This window comes from Cebidichthys violaceus, unplaced genomic scaffold (assembly GCF_023349555.1).
Source record: "Cebidichthys violaceus isolate CVI_PGR_0920_01 unplaced genomic scaffold, fCebVio1.0.p SCAF_47, whole genome shotgun sequence".
In the NCBI taxonomy this organism is placed as follows: Eukaryota; Metazoa; Chordata; class Actinopteri; order Perciformes; family Stichaeidae; genus Cebidichthys; species Cebidichthys violaceus.
Window position 1 is genome coordinate 857902 of NW_027176672.1, and position 16608 is coordinate 874509.

A 16608-nucleotide genomic window follows, 5' to 3' on the forward strand; every position below is an offset into this window, starting at 1 on the left:
CCAGAGCCAGACTTCATCACTTCCACATGTAAACATTAGCCGAGGACCTTTAACGTTCCCGTTGTTAACGGGAACATGAACGTGTGCACCGGAGAATCCCCGACAGGCCGACTGAACAGGTGACAGCGGAGCCGCAGACTCACCTTTCTGCGCCTCCTCAAAGCGGTCGTTCTCCGCCAGCCACTGCGCGTAAGGCACGAAGACGTCGTTTCTGAACTGGGGGTGCTTCTCCGCCAGTGAGAAGGCCTGAGAACCGGACAGACGGAGCAGAAGAAGAGAGTTCACTGCGGGCGTCGACGGCACCACAAGTCACCGCACACATTACTCAAAGAAACACGCGTTACTTCCAGTCAAAACATCGCAACACGGCATTATTAACGAGCTCGGTTTATGAGCTAAATTGATTTCACGCTCAATTAGAAGTACAACTGCGGCTCTGGCGCTTTTTTTTGAATGACAGGATATAAAGAGCTGCTGGACACACATTTGCCCAGTCACAGTGACTGATGAATCTAAATGTCCTGCGGTAAAAGCTGAGCCAAGAAACACACACCAGTCATAACATACAGTAAAAGAGTGTGTGTGTGTGTGTGTGTGTGTGTGTGTGTGTGTGTGTGTGTGTGTGTCTCCAAGGCTGTGAGCCCAAAGCCATTAAGAAAACTACTTTGTTGTAGAGGAGTGGGAGCAGTGAATAGCATCCATATGTCCCGTGCTGTAAGTCAGTCTGTGCTCCGTCCCGTCCCCCAGTGAGGCACATAAAGCCCAAATAGTTCTCTCTCCCCCTCCTCCCCTTTCTTCCCTCTCCGAGGATCAAATAAATATCCATGAAGCCCTCCTCAGACGCTACAGCAGAAGCATGTGATCGTGATTTGATGTTCTGTTCTTGGCTCTTCTTGTTTCGGCATGCAAATCGCCAACGTGCATCTCTGTGACGCCTTTAACTCGATTTAAGACGGCAGATGGATTAAAGAAAGGCGATATTTTACTCTCGTCAGAGCAGCATGATCCGCCCTGATGGAGGAATTTGATTGGAAGCAGAATGGAGCCCATAAGCCGAGCGTCTTTTGTGCTCCTCGCTCAGTAATCGTCATGTGGGCACGGATTCAGAGAAACCCAAAAGCTGGATGATTAGCGAGTGTGTGTGTGGTTTGTCAGTGCAGGATATCAGGCGGATGTATTCTTATTGTTTTCATTGAGTCGTGGTTAGTGAACAAATACAGTATCATTTTTCTGGCCGTGAGCATGGAGTGGTTTATGATAGGAGTGCCACAGCAGCTTATTCAGCGCGGTCCTATATGTGGTTCACGTAATATTTACGCGATGGTCTCGGTGCATTCTATATATAAGCCCTGATGAGCGGAGCAGGTGTGCCTCCTGTGTGCGTTAAGTGTGTCAGACCTCTTCCCAGTGCCAGGTCTCCACATGCAGCTGCACGAGGGCCTGCAGGTCTCCATCTTGGAGTAAGTCTCTGAGGCGTAGCCGTGGTGCTTCAGCCTCTTGAAGTGGAGCGCACACTTGGCCAGCGGTTCGCGCTCGGCCTTGTCCAACTTTCGAGCGATGTCGATCAGCCTGGATGAAGAGGGGAGAGGAATGAGCGCAGATAAACCCTCACATGGTGGGTGGGGGGTCCATCGTATTGAATTATTCTGATGAACTCAAAAAGAGTAGAAGCCAGTCGGGGTCACCAGCTGGATCAGAGTCAGGTTAAAGAGCCCCGCCTCTGTTCTGCTGCCGTGTTTGTAGTGCTGACCCACTGGTGGCACCGCAGGAGACCTGCAGCCTGCAGACGACGGGTCAGATGGCGTCAGCGGGGAGTTCTGATACGACCGCCAGACCACACGGGCTTATCAGTTTGCCTGGTTTTCAACAGCACACACTCACACCCCCACATTCCCACTCTGCATGTGTGAGTGAACGCTAATAGAAATGTAAGGATTCCTATGCGCCAGCTTATCTGTCACAGCGTTCACTCAGCACATGAAACACACATTTCACTGATCCTCAGAGACACAGTAATGATCCCCTTTGGACACATCTTAAGACGATTAGTATCTGATATGTTTTCACAAAAAAAGTTAAGTGGCCTAATTAAAGATTCTTTAAATTTCATCAACTACTTCTCCCTCATTGAAAAACTCCAGAATATCTATGAATATGTAAAGATTCTTCAGTTCAAACCTGGACACAAGAAGTCTCTTATATCACTGATTCTGTTCTCTGTGTGTGTGTGTGTGTGTGTGTGTGTGTGTGTGTTAGATTCCAGGTGAGCACAGAGAAAAGTTTCCCCCTTTCTGCAGATGACTGTAAAAAAACGGCCTAAATGCAAATACAACATTGTGCACAGCGAGGATCAATCATCCGACTCAAGCATCAATAAGCAACACGTATGTTTGAGTTGGGAGGAGCTTTAAACTTCAACACATTGAATCAGGAATCTTGATGTCTCAGTGTTCAGATGCATCAGGGTTTGAATCCACATCTGGGTTCATGACGCCTTCGTTTGTTTCCCAGGCTTTTAGAGATCTGAACATCTTTCCATTGATTATGAAGTTCCTGTATTAGGTTTATAAGGATCTACATGGATGCATCCGCTTTAGCCGTTATGCTCCAAGTCGCTGGAACAGCCTTCTGAGAGGAGCTGAAAACATTGATGCAGAAACTAAAAAAACTATTTATTCAGTCTGGCTTTTTTACATTTTATAATTTTATGGTTTTTATTATTATTGCTTATTATTAAGTCTGATTTTATACAGTGTCTTATGTCATTTTATGCTATGGTTTATTTATATTTACACTTATTTTATTATAGCTAATTTACTTTTTTCTTTACAGTTTTACGATAATCAATTTATTCAGTGTTTATTTATCTATTTTTCCCTTAATTTAATTTAATGTGCATCAGTCTCTTCTTCTCTCCATTTCTGTATTGTTGTCGTCTCGTCCATCAACTGTAAAGCACTTTGAATTGATTTGTTTTAAAAGGTCATAAATAACTCAAACTTGATTATTATTCCACTGATGTGAGAGTATTAAAGTCTGGACTGTAGATACCTGGAAGGAACAAGAGTGAGTTCCCCCCACTGACCTTCAGATAAATCACATTACTTCTCTTGTTCAGTCATTAACTAGAAGAAGTTTCCATTTCCAATATTCACAGAAGTATTTTAGACATTTGAAGATTTAGGAAAGTCATGCACACAAATCAAAGAAGGCAGTTTAGAAAAGGATAAAGTGGAACAACGGTGTATTTACATGTCTTCCCAGCCGTGTTCCCCGATGATGTCTATGCTTTGAGATGTTCTCCTGCTGACAGGTACATCTCCGCCGCTGCCCGGGGCTCCTTGCTGCTCTTGCCAGTCCGCCTGCTTGGTCATCAGGATCCGAGTGCTCTTTGGGTCCGTCGCTCCGACGAAATCCTGCGAGAAAAGACCCACGCAGTTACAAATGTGTCAACATACCAATGGATAACGGGAAATCCCCATTAACACTGTTATAATGTGGAAGGAGAGGGACGCTTCAGAGGGACGCTTCAGAGGGACGCTTCAGAGGACGCTTCAGAGGGACGCTCAGAGCACCGAACAGAACCCTGCTTTGATTCAAATGTATTATTTACTTCCGTCTGCATTTTGGCTGCTGAACAACACTTTTGAATTTGATACGACTCCCTTTATAACAATTTAACACAACATTTTGTGGCATGTCTTCTCAATAGCGCCCCTGACGTCGTAGGCTAGTCCTGTTTTTTGAGTTGACAATTCTGTGCGATATCAGGCGCAAGAGGAGTCCGGTTCAGACAGCCAGAACCGTGTGGGTCGAGGCCGAGACGGAGAAGAGAGTAACACAAACAGCAGGCGGCTCGCCCTCCGTGTCCGTCTACCTAAAACAAACAGCCTGTAGACCAGATGGCCACACAGCCGCATAAATATACAACAGCCACATCAAACACACACACAATCTGACGCGCACAAATATACATGAAGGAGTCGTAGCGGTGTCATCCGCTCCGGCGACGCGAACGTGAAGCTTGACGATCAAAGTGTCCGTCCCAACGCTGTAAACACAATAAAGCAGGAATGTTTCTTTGCCTCAACTCCAGCTGACCTCCTCATCAAAGTGATCATGTGAAAAGCAGACGCTCGCCTTACTTCTCTCCCTTTGTGCTCCATTTCCAACTCTAACTATGTGTGTAAGTTACACGGATAGGTCTGTGAAAGCAGGGTGGGTGTGTGTGTGTGTGTGTGTGTGCGCACTGATCTGATGATATATGTGGAGATTCCAGTGACATACGAGGAGATGAAAGACAGACGTGAAGGGTGGGGGGGTGGGGGGGTGGGGGACTGTTTGAACACAGTGCAGGGCCCCAACTTGGCTTAACGGCGCATAATGAGGAAAACATATGTTCTACAACCCCTGAAACATGCAGCTCTTCATAGGTCGTTCTGTCCATACCCATACGAAAGTGTGTTTCACAGGTGTGTGTGTGTGTGTGTGTGTGTGTGTGTGTGTGTGTGTGTTTGGTCAATGCGATGATCCAATCACCTTGGCGTACCTCGAACATAGCGCAGGTCAGTGTACATGCTCAGGGCTCTGGACTCGTGGCCGGTGCGTTTGTAGAGCTTGGCTGCCTCGTGGAATTTCCCCTGGTAGGCATAGACGTCTGCCAGGAACAGCTCATTGTCGCTCTCGCCCCGCTTCTTCCTCTCCTGCAAATCAGTCAGCACAAACACTGGCATGTGTGCAGAGATAAACACTCACATGCATGTACACACATCTCTCACACACACACAGACACACACACACACCACACACAGCACACACACACACACACACACACACACACACACCACACACACACACACACACACACACACAATGAGTCAAAAAACAAAACAAAGGGCACTAAAAACGTTTGGCTTGCAGGATGCAATCAGCATCGCCTCTGAGCGAACACTAAACTCTTCCTCCATCAGTCACGACGAAAAAACAGAACAAATAAAATGTTTGTATAATACAATAAACATTTATTTCATATGAGTGAACAAAGATGCTGTCACAGGAGGACCAGCAGAAACTTTCTCCAGGCACAAAGCTGAAAAAGACTTCTCTTTGCTCTGCATGCATGTTGTCGAAGGAAATTGTGTGTGTAAATTATTTGCGTGTGTGTGTGTGTGTGTGTGTGTGTGTGTGTGTGTGTGTGTGTGTGTGCGTGTGTGTGTGCGTGTGTGTGTGTGCGTGTGTGTGTGCGTGTGTGTGTGCACTGAGGTCTCAGGAGGTCATTCAGGATACAGGTTCCTCCCTTTGCTCAAGAGGTTTTTAAGTGTAGCTCAGGGCAAAGCTTTGCAATTGAAAGTATGACGAGCGTTAATAATTGTGATTGACCTCCGCCTCCTCTAAACTTTATGACGTCAACTCTGGCTGGAGCAGAAAACGCCAAAACAAGTATTACCTCGATGCTATTGATGAGCTCCAGGTAGCGCAGGTCTCTGATTCTAATGAAGGCCTGGAAATTGAGAAGACGAGAGATCATTTAGAGGATGTTATGCGTTTTCTTTAGCTTCATCAAAATCCTGCCTTAAAAAATATGTAAAGAGACGACATGAAGTCTGAGAGTAAGATGAAAAGCGAGGTACTGCCACCACATTTGGAGGTAGTTGCTGCTATTTGTACGCTTTTATGGTTCTGTGAAGATAAAAGCAGTAAAATGAGCAGGCCGATGACACTGAATGGTGTGTGTGTGTGTGTGTGTGTGTGTGTGTGTGTGTGTGTGTGTGTGTGTGTGTGTGTGTGTGTGTGTGTGTGTGTGTGTGTGTGAGACCGGCCTTCTTGGCGGTGTCAAAGTCGAGTCCCTCCAGGGCATCTGTGGCTAAATCCCTCCAGTCACTGTCGGTCACGCCTAGACAGGCGATCTGGTAGGCCTCCTTATACATCTTCCTCTCCAGGTACTGGTACATCGGCGCCGACTGAGCAGAGCAACAACGCCGTCAAAGAGCATGACAAACGGCAGAGGAACTAATCCATTAATAACATATAATCACCACACACTTATGTCAATAACTGTAGCAATCCATGTTAGTCATATTTGTCTTTGTAGTACAAACAAAATATCATGATATTTAAGATTTATTACATCTTGCGTCGGACGGGCTGGCGACACGCTACACACCTGAGGCACCTCCACAGCCGACATGGAATAGACGTGGAGACAGAAGATCTTAGAGCCGTTGTAGCCGACCATGAAGCCCTGCATCTTCTGCTGGTGAACGGGAAAGTTGCTGGCCTTGATGTTGAGGTAGCCGTTGCCGGAGAAGCACAGCATGTCCTCACACTGGGTGTTCCAGGCCACGCTGTTAGCATTAGGCTCCTACAGGGAGAGTAAAGAGAGAGGCGGGTGAGGGAGGGAGGGTAGCGGGGGGACACGAGGTCTGGAGGTGACTGTGGGACACGGACCAGACGGGAGAACATGAGGATACCTGCCTAATGCAGATTATTACACATGCATGTTTCTATTTCATCCCCTCCCACTGCACCTCGTTCCTCCACCGACCCCGCTCACCTGAAAGAGCAGCTCTTTGCTGTTGATGTCGTAGACCAGCAGAGTGTTGTGCTCGTCCACCACAGCCAGCTTGTTGCGGGAGGCGCTCATGTCCAGGCAGCGCACCGAGGTCGACAGCTTCAGCAGCGTGATGGGAAACAGGTTGTCGACGAATATCTTCAGGATCTACGTCACAGAAACAACAACAAACCAGAGCAAAAATGGAAACCCACCTTCGAGAAGAAAGACCTCCCGGAGCACTGGCTTTGTGAAGCATGGGAGTCATTTTGTTAGGTTACTTAATGCGAGGCTGTATTTTCCCCGAGATACTCACAGCACCATTCTTTAGGCCGACTAATAGGCCCTCTGTGCCCGGCGAACCACCGATCACTTTGATGTAGCGAATCAGAGACTCCATCACCCATTCTTTTTCCTTGACGCTGGTGAAGGACAGACACTGGAGCCTCTTCTCCTGCGAGAGCAGAGCGGGAAAGGTGAGACCGCAATCACATTTAACACACGGAACACTGACCTGTTAAGTTTGAGCAAATTATTCAGTTTATTTCACACTCCGTTAAATCACGCCCAGTACCTCATTTAACTTCTACTCAGTAACGCCGAACAATTCTGTTCTTTTAAACATTGCAAAGTGTGGCTCAGTGGCAGAAAGCGACGCTGTGAAGATAAACAACGATTTGATTTGACGCAGCCGTGCACGAGCAACAGCCCATATATCTATGGTGTAAAAGCTGTCTGAGGCATGAGACGCAGGCCCGCCTGTTCCAGAGAGATCTGAAGCACCTCTGTCTCACACAGGCAGATTTAAAAGGAAATAACCTGAGTGTTATGGCTGCTACTCCTCCCTACCAGCCTCTGTCAAACACACGAGAGACAAGAAGCAGAGAGGAACCCCAAGAGACACCCACTGGTTCAACAGACTGTGGTCCTTCCCCTTCATTCAACTGTCTCGCTTTATCCAGTCTGAAGACGGTTGAGAAGGGGGGGGAGAGAGAGAGAGAGAGAGAGAGAGAGAGAGAGAGAGAGAGAGAGAGAGAGAGAGAGAGAGAGAGAGAGAGAGACGGAGGCTGCAGAGCACATGCACAGCTGGAGCCTTCTGCAAACTAGGCAGAAACATCTGGAAAACCAGCAATTGCGTGATATTATCATTCTTCACTGGGCTGTTTGGGCCGGTATCGAATGGCTAAACACTGACTCACTCTGCTTCCATCACGTTAATAGTTCTCAAATGTCTCTACGGCCTCTTGCGCAATCTCTCAAAGCGTGCATTAGTGTCAGACAAAGAACCGGAGTGACACTTCAGGTCAGCAGGATTCAGTCCGAGAAGCAGAATAAGAAAAAACGTCTCATTATGTGAGGAAAGACCCAAAAACACAAACAGGCTCCAGAAGAAGCGAGCGAGACATTTTAAGTCATCAAATTGAAATGAGTTTCTTGAATGGTTTGTTTTGATGAGCATTCCACTACACAGCCACACCTCCTCTGACCTGACACAGGATGATGTGCTGGGAACAGACCACCAGCAGGTTGCATTCAAACTTCCTGCAAATCTTCTCCTTGATCCGGTAGTGCATGTCCGAGGAGTCGTCCGAGTAGAGCTCGTAGATGAGGATCTTCTCGGGCAGCTGGATGGCGAGGCGGTTTCTGTAGATGGCGATCTTCTTCACCAGCTCACGGCACTTTATCCGTACTGGGGGAGAGAAGGAAATGAAAGGAGAGAGGGGGCATTTTTAAGGGTCATCGTCTTAGCCAATGCATCCTGTTGAATCGCAGCAGGTCCTCTATGATGACTTCAATATCCTGGAGCTAAAGGGAAAGTGCACCTTTTTGTTCCGTGATGAGGTGCTGGACAATGACATCAGTCATGCTGTCCCTATAAGCGTAGCGATCCTTGTAGAGGCCGTGAACTGTGCTGAAGATAAGTTGGTAGCAGGCGATGGTCCCATCCTGGCAGCCCAACACCTAAAGAGAAGAGATAACAATGTAGCAGCACATCCTATTAACACCTCTAAGAAAAGACTGAAAGAGTGGGAAAATGTTCCCGTTGCTAAAGCATCTACACAGTAGAACCGAGAGAATCTGCCAGCAGCCGTTTCTCTCCTGTATAACCCATCGCTTTCTGCTAAATATAGTGAAAGGGAGGAAAAGGAGTTGCTGTGGTGTTAAAGTTAAATGAAGTGACTTCTGTGTATCTGTGCAGCTAAATCAGATCAAGAAAAGGTATCAAGCGCAGACACACTCTGAAGAGAAGGTCTGAGCTTCATCACTGTTCTGCATTACATTTTCTCACCTCTCTGACTGTTATTCAAGGGTAACGGTAATTTCTCCGGACCCACCACAAAGTTGGAGTCGGGCTTAACCCGGCACGTCCACACCCAGGCGCTCTGCTCCCCGACGGTGCCGAGCCGCACGCCGTCTTTGGTGTAGAGGGACGCCTGTTTGTCGGAGCCCCCCATGACTACGTACTCACCCTTGGAGAAGTAGCTGACGCAACAAGGGTCATAAGCAAGAGTCCTGTCTTTTCCAATCTGAGAGAGACAAAAGGGAGAAGGGGACATTAAGCGAAGAATAAAAAGGATCATTTCTGCTATTTATTGCCCCGGGGTCCCGGGCCAACACCTCCCACCGTCTGGGCCGACGCACATCAAAGCCCAGAGTACGTTCAACCGTCCCTTTGTGTGTTTGATGAAACGATAGACATAAAAGTTCTTATTTTTACAACCTCTATTGTATTAATGTTCAAAGACAATATGCATCAGTCCCTCTCTGTGCATCTGTTACTCCTCACTGCGCAAGCTGCCGGACAATCAGCTCCTTTCTTTTCATTGCTGGTGTTGTAATCAAAAGCAGAATGTTCACTTAAATAAATAGGCCAATGACAATATGTGAGCCAACGGCAGAGTAATGAACAGTGCATATTTGTCTATAATTACGGTAATGCCCGCAGGGAATTCAGGGGGAAAGAGGGACAGTGAGGGGGCAATTATAGCAGAGCAGGATCACTTCCAATGCGCTGTTATGGTTTCAATAGAGCCTGACAGTCTTATTACAACAGGAAATGCGGCTCTTAAACTCAGTTAAGTGTTCCCAATGCCATGTATTTTGGGCAGATAAACAAGCATTCTTGTTTCTTATTGCTATAGCAAGTGACGGCACATACAGAGAGCTGAGAGCGTTCGTCTAGGTCGTGAGACCGCCTATATTTGGTCATCTAAATGCACCTTTGAACAGGTTGAAGTGGCACATGTGCTCTATTAGAACATGTTGTAAGAGTGCGTGCTCTTATGCGTACTTGCCAAGGCACCGTGTCAGGCGTACCATATGCTGCACATGGACCCGCGGTGCTCACCTGCTTTCCACTGAGCTGATAGAAGGACAGCTTCTGACCCCAGTCTGCCACAGCCAGGATGTCGTTGTGCTCATCCCTGTGAAAATACACAACAGAGATGACTTCAGCCATAAGCCCTCCTGTCAACACACTGTACTATTGGGGCTTTGGTTGTTTAGGTAATGATGACGGTGTTAATAATAGCACTAGGGGACGAATGGTCCGGCCCTTTCCCCTGACAACGGACAGATTTTTTAGCTCTACCATGTTTGCATCCTGATGTTTAACTTGCTTATCGTGACTTTGCATTTGTCTTTATCGTTGTCATTGACGGACAGCCTCGGTATCTGTCCGTGCGAGCCTCTGTGCCGAGCAGAATTCAATGCACCGAATCCCTGGCAGCAGAAGAGACACTATTCACCGGCTGACCTCAAGCTCCGCCCTCCCTGTTATATCTCATAACGCTCTTGGAAGAGAGATTTTCAAATCTCGATGGGACTCTCCTCGTTAAATTAAATTGTTAAATAAATATATCTGCTGCGTTGCCTCTCACCAGTGCCCTGTTTAACCTCCCTCATTCTTGCTGTGAGCCCTTCTCTCTCAGTTAACCTGTTCAGCAGTCAGCTGTGCTCCTGGCTCAGACTGTAGGGGGCATCAGAGAACATGGACAGAGGATCCGAGGCATCACACTTCCAACACTCGCTGGTTGACCGCTGCCACCTGCTGGCCCCACACGAGCTATTCACTTAAAATGCAACGTACTCTCAGTAGCACATCAGTTCGATCTTAAGTGTGCATGTGGGGCATTAAATCAAATGAATTGGTTAAGATGAAGATGTTATTTTCTTTATTTAGTTGAATGCTGCAATAATTAGTAAAGACTAACTTGGAGGGGTTCCAGGCGATGGACCAGATAGGAGAAGAGGAGCCTCCCGGACGCTCGATCTTGACCTTCTCCTCTCCGTTCTTGTTCCGAATGCTCACCACTCCGTTCATCATGCCGAGGGCGAGGTACTGCCCGTCGTTTGTCCACCTGCAACCAAAACGAAAGCCTTCAACATCAACGTGTCACATTTAAAGCGCACCTATGTGGCAGACAGCGACGACAAACCTCACTTACCCACAACACGTTATTTTGCTGCTCACTTTATGTTTGTTCACAGATTTTTGCTCCGGGGACCAGAGACCTAAGAATGTAAAAGAAAAGATATACTCAGATGTCCATGGAGACAGTTTCTCTTTTTTTAAATATTCATAGGTTTATAGTTTATTATGCACAAGATCTTAAAGTGCAGTATGGACTCAAAACTCATGGTGCACTTACCAAAGTCACCAGAAGAACAGGAGGCAAGCTGGTGAGTGACGGGGTTGTAGGCAACGCACTGGATAGAGTCATTGTGACTACAGAACAAACACATGAAAAGAAAGAAGAGAGATGAAGTAATACATCAAATACACGGAGAGGATGAGTGAAAGGGACACTTACGTGTATCTCAAAATACCCTCCAGCTTAGAAGTCCAGATGATGATGCTTTTGTCAGCTGACCCCGAGGCAAACCTTTTACCTGCAGAAGAACAAAGTCAGTAAGACGACGACTGATGAAGTAAAACGTTCGTAGTGTACGAATGGAAAGCCACTCAGGTACCGTCTTTAGCATAGGCCACGCAGTACACGATGTCCTTGTGTCCTTTTAAAGGCTGGATAATTGCTCCGTCGGCGACGTCGTAAACCTGCAACGGAAGTTCAACACATTAGATTTATTAATAACGAATGTATTCTTTAGACATGTGTTTATAAACCAGGGAAGCCTTACCAGGACACGGAGCCCTGCGGCGATGATGAGCTGGCTGCCATCGGGCTTGAAGGCGAGGTCATAAACACTGCAACAAGAAACGATGGACTCTCACTCATTGAGGTCATAGATTAAGGAAACATGACAAATATTCATGAGTTCCAGGACTTTCTGCTTTACTCGGTTTCTTTAATAATTTTAAACTGAACATGTTTGGATGTATCTCTGGATTTTGGACCGTTGATCAGACAAAACTAGACATTTAAAGAAGTTGAGATTTTATCTTTATTTAAATTATTTTACTATGTATATTATTTTATTTATTTCTTTGTGTATTTTTATCGTACTGACTGTCTCACTGAGCTTTCTGTTGTTATTATTGTTTTGCTTTTGCTGCTTTGTCTGTCAAAGCACTTTTTAAACTCTGTTTTTAATGGTGCTAAATAAATAAAGTTAATCAATAATAATAAAAAAAGAATCTAAAGGTTCTTGTTTACCTTGATAATAGCACTATGCCCAAATAAATTTTGCCTGTTAATTAATAAATGTGCTATCGTGGGTTCAGATATATATTATATATGTTATAAACTAAGGATGGTTTACATGTAAATGTGACGTTACGTCATTAAGATGTACGTTAGCTTCAGCAATAACCAACTAACTTAGCTTAGCTTTACGCTAGCGTCAGCTTCACGTCGTATCGTAACACAGATGACATGCTACACTACTGGTAGAGCAAACATTCTGCATGACAAATAAGGCGGAATACTCCTAAAACAGCGTTAGTATCTGACGTTAGCTAATGCTAGCTAACGTTAGCCTGCTATCACTAGTTTACATAGCAACCGCCGTTGCTAACCACCTAGCGTCACGTCCCGGCTCCGGGCCGCGGGTCGGACAGACTCTCACCATTGTTCACGGATCGTTTCTTTCCACGCTAGAACGGCTCTCATCTCCACTGGTTGTTGTTGTTGTTTTTAAAACAACAAACCGGTACCGGTGGGGTTTGTATCAACAGGTTGTTGCTGTCGCTCGCTTTTTCATACTAAGCTCCGTTTTCATGATTCGTCCTCACTGCGCAGACTCGGATCTGCTCGCTACTTCCTGCAGCAGTGACGCGGCGGCTGCTGGCTCCAGTGTTGACATCGGAACACATGAAATATCCGGGAACACAACAACACATCGATGGAGCGCGCGCACGAGTCTGCACCGAATCATCTGCGCTCCTGTGACACCCCGAGCAGCACGAGGTTAGTCCACTATGTATTTTAATAACTGCTTATCATGTCAACATCTGCTGTAAAGTTAGATCACAGTCAGCTGTATTGCTATGTGAACGCATACATGGATGACTCCGGTTTACACGTTGCTCTCAACGTACATACATGGAATATACAAATAAACAAGAAAAATATCAAAAACAAGGACGTTAAAGACAAAGTAGAACAGAGAAACTAAGCATAAACATTTAACTACTACAATATAAATATGAATGGAAGAATATATAGGAACATAAACAATGACAATATTGTGGATATTATTGCTGCTTATGTCAACATCTGCTGTAGAGTTAGATCCATGATATGTTTACTTGCCTGCTTTATGTTGCGCTGCGTTATGAATGGATGTCCTCTATGTGTCCATTACAACAGTGTAATGATGTACATGTTCAGGTAAAGAACCAGGAGTGGCTGCTGATGTGGGAGGAAAAAGTCACCTTAGAACGATTTGAAGGCAGCGAGCTTCAACACATCGCCTCTCAAAATGCACACTAGCTGTGATGTCAGGCTGGAAACCAGCGACACAAACAACCAAAGTCACAAATGTGAGGATGGCGCCTCGTGCCGTGCTTCCACACTGCCCCCCGGCTGGATCAGAGAGGCGAGGCAGCGGAAAGCAGGCAAGACGGCGGGCAAAATGGACATCTACATTACAAGGTGACTCATTGTTTTTCTTGTAATCGTGACTAAGTGCTTTTGCAGATTCAGTGTCTAATTGATTTTTTTCCTCTCTCTCTCTCTCTGTTGTGCAAAGTCCCCAGGGCCAGAGGTTCCGCTCCAGAGCATCCCTGCATGCTTTCCTCCTCAAAGATGGAGAAGGGAGCTTAGACATAAACCTCTTTGACTTCACCGCGTCCAAGGACGACGTAGGCGGGCCTTCGCAGGCCCTCTCCTCCAAAGGGAAACGCAGGAGGAGAAAGAAAAGACGCGCAGATGGACGGCAGGAGACAACAGAGGATTCACCTCCAAATAAATCTAAGAGAGCCTCTTCCCGCCTCGGAGGTGATGCTGAGGACGGAGAAGCGCAGAGCTGCACACGAGCTGCAGCTTCCACTACAGAGGATGACGTCAGACTGCGGGAGACTCCTCAGCGGGCGGGTCAGCTGAGGGAGAAGCTGCTCAGACTGGCTCCTTCCAGTGAACAACAACACGAGGAGGCCGACTCGAGGCCTCCTGTCCCGACGCTGAGCGTTGAACCTGCCACTGAGAGCGAGGACGAGGGCGAGGATGAGGAGACGCAGGTTTACAGCAAAGGTGAAGTCGAGACTAATTCTGAGCCGAAGGCCGACGCCAACAGTCATCAGGATGAGGAAGAGGAGGAAGAGGAGGAGGAGGTGTTGTTGCCTGACGTCGCTGGTGGGAGCTGCACACCAGTGAGGGATTCCCAGAATAGTAAGCATGGTCTCCACTTTTCTCTGGATCTACTCTATTTTCTTAAGACTTTCATTGAATGATCTTATACAGTGCAGCACAATCTCTACAATTTCTACATTTTAACAAGTCAGTTTTTCTTTACCGAGCTGCTTTTAAGTTTCTTTGTCACTTCCAGTCATGAATAAATGAAAATTCAAAGAAACCAAAGAACCTAATTAAAGAAAAGGGAGCGGAGATATGTTCAATAAAGAGGGAGGCAAGAAGAAATATGGATATTTGTGATTTGCTCTATTTTAGTTCCCATGTTCCAATAGATGCCGAACTTCAGATAAAACACGTCGTCTGGATCTTTACAGTTGAATTACCACCAAGTATCCTAAATATCCACTAACAGTTGTCACCACTTCATTTTGAAGGTGTTTGGGTTCATGCACATAAATATTTAAATATCCTCATTTATAATTCTGCTCTGTGGCAGTGTTTCTTTTTCTTTTTTTTTTAAATAATACATTTTTAAAATTAGATTATAAATCTAGACTTAGTGTGTGTGAGAGACTCGCGGAGCAGTTTTATTTTATTCTCATTTATTTGTAGATTTCGGTCTAAATCTGCGTGTGTGTGCTCTGGAAAGAGACGGTAATATTAACAACATTAAGCAGAAATTATATGCAAAAAAAAGTTAATCAAATATTACATAAGGAGATTCACTTACAGGACACACACAACGTGTCTGCGGTCAAAAGCAAAGTGGAGAGAGAGCAAAGCACCATCTATAGCTCATCATTAAGGTGAAGTAGTTACACCTGAGGGGGGGGGGGCAGAGGTGCTTGTGCCTCTGGTGTGATCATGTGATCTCCTTGATGACAACATGTGTGTTTTTAAAAACATACATTACTGTTTCCTGTCTGCCTAGAGTCCAAGAGCGCGGAAGACAAACGGAGGACAAGCCCGTATTTCAGCAGGAAACCCTGCAGAGACGGTAATGTTTGAAATGTCTCTTTTTAAAGCAAGAAGCAGAGAGAAAGCTCGTGTTTGTGTGAGACGTACGTCACCTTAAACCTTAAACATTAAGGAGACACGTCCACCGTCTGTGCGCAGGCCTGAGCCCGCCCAGGAGGAAGGCCTTCAGGAAGTGGACGCCGCCTCGCTCGCCCTACAACCTCGTGCAGGAAACCCTTTTCCACGACCCCTGGAGGCTCCTGGTGGCCACCATCTTTCTGAACAAGACCAGCGGTAAGTAAGATCCACACACACACACACACACACACACACACACACACACACACACACACACACACACACACACACACACACACATACACACACACTTTGCATTCTAACAGTGTGGTACCAAACAGCACTCAAGTCAAGCCATTTCCAACAATGCAGGCAAGATGGCCATACCGGTTCTGTGGCAGTTCTTTGAGCGTTACCCGTCTGCAGAGGTGACCCGCGAGGCCGACTGGAAGCCCCTCTCTGACCTGATGAAGCCGCTGGGCCTGTATGAGCTGAGAGCCAAAACACTCGTACGCTTCTCAGGTGAGCGTGCTCGTCTTGAACGCGTGACGTCATTACAGCGTTAATATGCTGCCACTGCAGATTTGTATGGTTTTAATAACAATATATGAAGCGATATGGTCAGCCAGGAAAACCTCACAATCCCCCTCCTCCTCTGTGTAGACGAGTATCTAAGTAAACAGTGGCGTTACCCCATCGAGCTGCACGGCATCGGGAAGTACGGCAACGACTCCTACCGGATCTTCTGCGTGGGCGAGTGGAGAGAGGCGAGTCTGCTTTGGATCGTTTTGTCCATGAGTGTCACGTCACACCGTATTTTAACGCTTTTCCTTTTTTCTTTTTTACGTCAAAGGTGAAACCTGAAGACCACATGTTGAACAAATACCACGCCTGGCTGTGGGAGAACCACGAAACACTCGGAATCTGAAACGCAGAGCGTGAGGAACCGCAAGGAACATTCGCACATCGTCACATAAATACACGTTACTTCAGTACTGTGATGAACTCGATACGGCAAACCTGAATCCCCTTAAAGTGATGCAGTGATAACACGTCTTCCTTTTAAACTGTCATGTGTAATAAAATGTTTTTAAGTGATTCCTGAGTGGATTATTCTGTCGTCTCGTCTCGCGTCTTTATAGAAGATCTGGAGACATCTTGTGACAGTGTCTGGTTCGTCTATTGTCACAGGCCGGTAATCTTTCTGTTTGAGAGCACTAAAGCATGACCTTAAACTCAAGCAGCTTTCTTTTTAACGGGGGGGGG

At 46.3% G+C, this 16608-nt stretch overlaps 2 protein-coding genes across 3 annotated transcripts in view; one reads left to right on the forward strand and one right to left on the reverse strand.

The window, feature by feature from the left end:
- Positions 1-12735, reverse strand: part of LOC137886996 (intraflagellar transport protein 122 homolog) — a 20370-nt gene extending 7635 nt beyond the window's left edge. Inside the window, 23 exon segments of the mRNA XM_068729747.1 lie at positions 144-246; positions 1399-1454; positions 1457-1569; positions 3253-3289; positions 3292-3353; positions 3355-3426; positions 4552-4703; positions 5447-5500; positions 5820-5960; positions 6164-6361; positions 6554-6718; positions 6867-7004; positions 8038-8240; positions 8374-8512; positions 8887-9078; positions 9900-9975; positions 10765-10911; positions 10999-11065; positions 11203-11279; positions 11365-11443; positions 11525-11609; positions 11693-11759; positions 12581-12735. Coding sequence (XP_068585848.1) covers positions 144-246; positions 1399-1454; positions 1457-1569; positions 3253-3289; positions 3292-3353; positions 3355-3426; positions 4552-4703; positions 5447-5500; positions 5820-5960; positions 6164-6361; positions 6554-6718; positions 6867-7004; positions 8038-8240; positions 8374-8512; positions 8887-9078; positions 9900-9975; positions 10765-10911; positions 10999-11065; positions 11203-11279; positions 11365-11443; positions 11525-11609; positions 11693-11759; positions 12581-12624 — 2467 coding nt within the window. The 5' untranslated portion in view covers positions 12625-12735.
- Positions 12736-12796: 61 nt separating this feature from the next.
- On the forward strand, positions 12797-16441 carry mbd4 (methyl-CpG binding domain protein 4). 2 transcript variants are annotated; one of them, XM_068729650.1, is made up of 8 exons: positions 12797-12921; positions 13324-13608; positions 13706-14343; positions 15239-15304; positions 15424-15558; positions 15715-15864; positions 16006-16109; positions 16196-16441. In XM_068729650.1, the coding sequence occupies exons 2-8, from the start codon at positions 13436-13438 to the stop codon at positions 16268-16270; spliced, it is 1341 nt and encodes a 446-aa protein (XP_068585751.1). In that variant the 5' UTR covers positions 12797-12921; positions 13324-13435; the 3' UTR covers positions 16271-16441. The 2 variants fall into 2 exon arrangements, with proteins under 2 accessions (XP_068585751.1, XP_068585750.1); XM_068729649.1 differs by having other exon boundaries at positions 13345-13608.
- Positions 16442-16608: the final 167 nt, after the last annotated feature.